The sequence below is a fragment of the Penaeus monodon genome, chromosome 34, assembly GCF_015228065.2.
Source record: "Penaeus monodon isolate SGIC_2016 chromosome 34, NSTDA_Pmon_1, whole genome shotgun sequence".
Lineage (NCBI taxonomy): Eukaryota > Metazoa > Arthropoda > Malacostraca > Decapoda > Penaeidae > Penaeus > Penaeus monodon.
The window spans coordinates 6,154,332-6,158,222 of NC_051419.1; the positions used below are offsets into that span (position 1 = coordinate 6,154,332).

General features: G+C 33.7%; 1 protein-coding gene across 1 annotated transcript in view; it reads left to right on the forward strand.

Moving 5' to 3' along the window:
* Positions 1-2,366, forward strand: part of LOC119594542 (selenocysteine-specific elongation factor-like) — a 3,390-nt gene extending 1,024 nt beyond the window's left edge. The window contains exon 2 of the mRNA XM_037943573.1: positions 11-2,366. Within this exon, the coding sequence (XP_037799501.1) occupies positions 32-1,705 (1,674 nt within the window). The 5' untranslated portion in view covers positions 11-31 and the 3' untranslated portion in view covers positions 1,706-2,366. The remainder of the gene's footprint in view (positions 1-10) is intronic.
* Positions 2,367-3,891: the final 1,525 nt, after the last annotated feature.

Here is a 3,891-nt window from a genome sequence, read left to right on the forward strand (position 1 = left end):
TCTTTTACAGGCTCCATTTTAAAACTACAAGATGAGCAGCAAAATTTTGAACTTCAATGTTGGTGTACTGGGACATGTCGACAGTGGCAAAACATCATTAGCCAAAGCCCTTAGTACAGTAGCCAGCACTGCCTGCTTTGACAAGAACCCGCAGTCGAAGGAGAGAGGAATTACCATTGATCTTGGGTTCAGCTCATTTCTCGTTGATGCCTCAGAGAGCATTAGAGATGCCGGCTACGAAAAGACTCAGTTCACATTGGTTGACTGTCCTGGTCATGCATCTCTCATCAGGACCATTATTGGTGGGGCACAGATTATTGATGCAATGATGTTGGTTGTGGATGTCACGAAAGGCATGCAGACTCAAACAGCAGAATGCCTTGTTATTGGTGAGATTTTATGCAATCACTTGCTTGTTGTATTAAATAAAGTTGATTTATTACCTGCAGAAAAACAGAAGGCTGGCATTGAGAAGATGACAAAGAAAATCTTGCTTACTCTCCAGCAGACTAAATTTGCCAATGCTAAAGTGATTGCAGTAGCAGCAAAGCCTGGTGGGCCAGAAGCACCTGATGTAGAACCGGTTGGTGTAAAGGAACTTATTGAATCACTAACAGCATTTTCATATGTTCCCAAGAGAGATGCAGATGGACCTTTTATTTTTGCAGTAGACCACTGTTTTAGCATAAGAGGCCAAGGAACAGTCCTCACTGGTACAGTACTTCAAGGAGCTGTTGCCATAAATGATAATATTGAAATTCCAAGTCTCAAGATTACGAAAAAGGTTAAATCAATGCAGATGTTCAGAAAACCTGTTGAGAAAGCAATACAAGGAGACAGAGTTGGAATATGCGTGACACAGTTTGACCCAAAACAGCTAGAGAGAGGGGTAGTTGGTACACCAGGGCTCATTCAAACTGCATATGGTGTTCTTGCTGAAGTAGAGAAAATCAATTATTATAAACTTTCCATTGAGACAAAAGCTAAGTTTCACATTAGTATTGGTCATGAGACAGTTTTGGCTAAAGTTTCATTCTTTGGAACTGAAGATAAACTTGAAACAAAAGATGGATTTTTGTATGACCTTAATTACAAACATCAAAGTGAGTTAATACCTCTAAAATCTCTAGATCAGGAAGCTACTTACAGACCGCAGCATCAATTTGCTGTCATAGAGTTTGAGAGGCCAATTCAAATAACACCTAATTCAATGCTAATTGGTTCTAAGCTGGACTTGGACGTCAACACAAAGCTATGTCGGCTTGCTTTCAAAGGGAAACCCCTTGAAATCTTCACCGACAAGAACTATCATGACACCCAACTTGAAAAAGTAAAAGTGTACAAAAACAAAAGCAAAGAGGGTATTGTAGAGAGAATGACAAATGAGTATGAAGTCATTGTCAAAAATCTGTTGAAGAAAGACACAAATAGCCAGCTGTTCATTGGTCTTAAGGTAAAGTTCTCGACTGGGGAAGATGGTGTGATTGAAGGGACTTTTGGACAGGGTGGTAAGATAAAGGTCAGAGTGACTGATGGTTTGCAAGATAAAACTAAAGATGCATTAAAGAAACTATCAGGTGGAAAGAAAAAAGGAAAAGGGGCCCAAGAAAACCAGAATCCAAGTGAAAATGTAGAACCAGTGAGAGTTGTTCTCAATTTTAAAAAGTATATTTATAGTAATACAAAGAAGATTGTTCAGACGTGAAATTTATATGTCTCATGCAGCACAGTATATTTGTATATTTTTGTCAACTATAATAAATGTTTGTCTTGACCTTCCTACAAAGAAGCAACAGTTCCTTATATGATGTAAGCTATCAGAGAAATACATTTGATTAATTTTGAATGGTGAAAGGTGCTCAGTAAAAGAAGTTGGGTATCACGATTCATGATATATAAGAATTTTGTAATAAAAATTATTACTTGGAAGATGTAATTAAATTTTTTGTCTATATAATTTTTTGGATTCGTTTTTATGTGAATTTGTTATGGTGTACTGATTATACTTTTTACTTTTTATAATGAGTATATAAATGATAGACTTTCTCAACAATTATGAAATATTTAGATTTTTCCAGTTACTTTTGCCTTTATGTACCCTGGAAATTAAACAAAACAGTAAGGAGGGCACAGTCCATTAATTCAGAAAGAAAATTATAGATGTTTGGCCTTTTTTTTTGTAGAATTATCAATTGTTTAATTAAAAAGTGGTTTAAACCCTTATTGAACTTGTCTACTTTTCTGCATGTTGCAGATTTCTATTAGCATGTGGATTAATTGGGCTCTCGTCCTTACTGCCAAGGATCAGATGTATGATGACAGATTTTGTACTGTGGTCCTTTATTAAATGGCTTATAGTTTGCACTTTACTGTTTTTTTTTAAATCAGCCTTTGGCAATTCCTTTCCTGTTTTTTTATATAATACCTTCATGAGCTTTGTTTTATCTTCATTTGCCAGTCTTGTCCATGTCTAAAGTTCCTTTGTTTATGTGATGTTTTGTAGATGTAATTAAGATTAAAGTTAGTTTTATGATAATTTTCATAAATATTTGTTTGGTGACTTGCAAGAGTGTTGTTTCATTGAGATGGTTGTGATTTACAAGTGTTTCATTAGGTCTGGATGGATGATAAACTATGTAAGTTAAGGTTTTAATAATTTCATAGGGAGATAACCACAGGAAGTATTGCAAACATTTTAGATAAATTTGTTGAAAACATCAGACTCACTGTTGATTTTATGGCTCCTTGTCTTTCTTTGTTGTGTTGAAAAAAAATGTTTTTTTAAATAGGATTTTAAAGAGTTAGAAAAAGGTGCTAAGAATAACTGTTATAATAACTGACAACTGTTAATAACTATTATTATGAGTTTGGACAGTTTTATTTGCTCATATTGTTTTTATTAAGGTGATGAAATTTTAGCTTCCAGATGCTAGAGATTTAGTCTTGTCCTCATTTCTCTGTGTCACTTTTATCATTAGTTTACTTGGCTTCTATTTTTGTTGTTGGTATTCTTTATCCCATTGATCTGTCCTTTTGGAATACCACATTACAGTCTTAATCAAGCAAGTGCTGTTGTAATTGCTATGTTGATAATATTATATATTGTGATAACACAAAGTGTCATATAGTACAAATTAAAGTCGATTTGTCATACTTAAATATTGTAGGAATTCCATTCTGTACATTTTGTTTTTCTTTTATTATAAAGATCGTTTAGTTTGATTAGAATCAAATGAGAGTTCGAAGACGTTATCCTCCCTGTCGACAAAATTCTGAATGTCAGTCTTAAGTTTTTAAAAACTTATGCCACATACGTGACGAGAAATAATTTTATTTTGTGGATAAAAGTTAACATCATTGAGAAACCATAGTACTCTTATTAAAGGATGTTTGTCTCACACTTCCTTATATGTATCTTATAAATACTCTGATTCAGTATAGAAGTCTTGGCCTGTAGTTGTGTTATGGCTTTGAAATGACTTTGAAAGGGTTCATATAGTTTCTGGGAAACTTTTGTACTTTAATTTTGCATTTTCTTCAGGCCTTAAAAGTCATGGGAAAATGTGTATTTGCATCAAGTATGGAAAATCTTGGAATTTTAAAAAAGAAAAAAAGTATATGATGTGTAATTATCACCAAAATATTATTCACTCTAACAACACATTTGCAATAGATATACAGGGAAGAACTGAAAGTTCCCAGCATCCAATTTAAGATTCCATCAAGTTTGTTAGTAAGTGGAAATATTACCAACTATAATAAAGAAAAATCAAACTGACTTCAGCAGTAACTTGCATTGCTTCATTACCCTCATTATTACCAAGACTTGAACTGAAGCATTCTTGTTTGAGTTAGTCAGATGCATATAAAACTAGGATGATTTATTTGTGT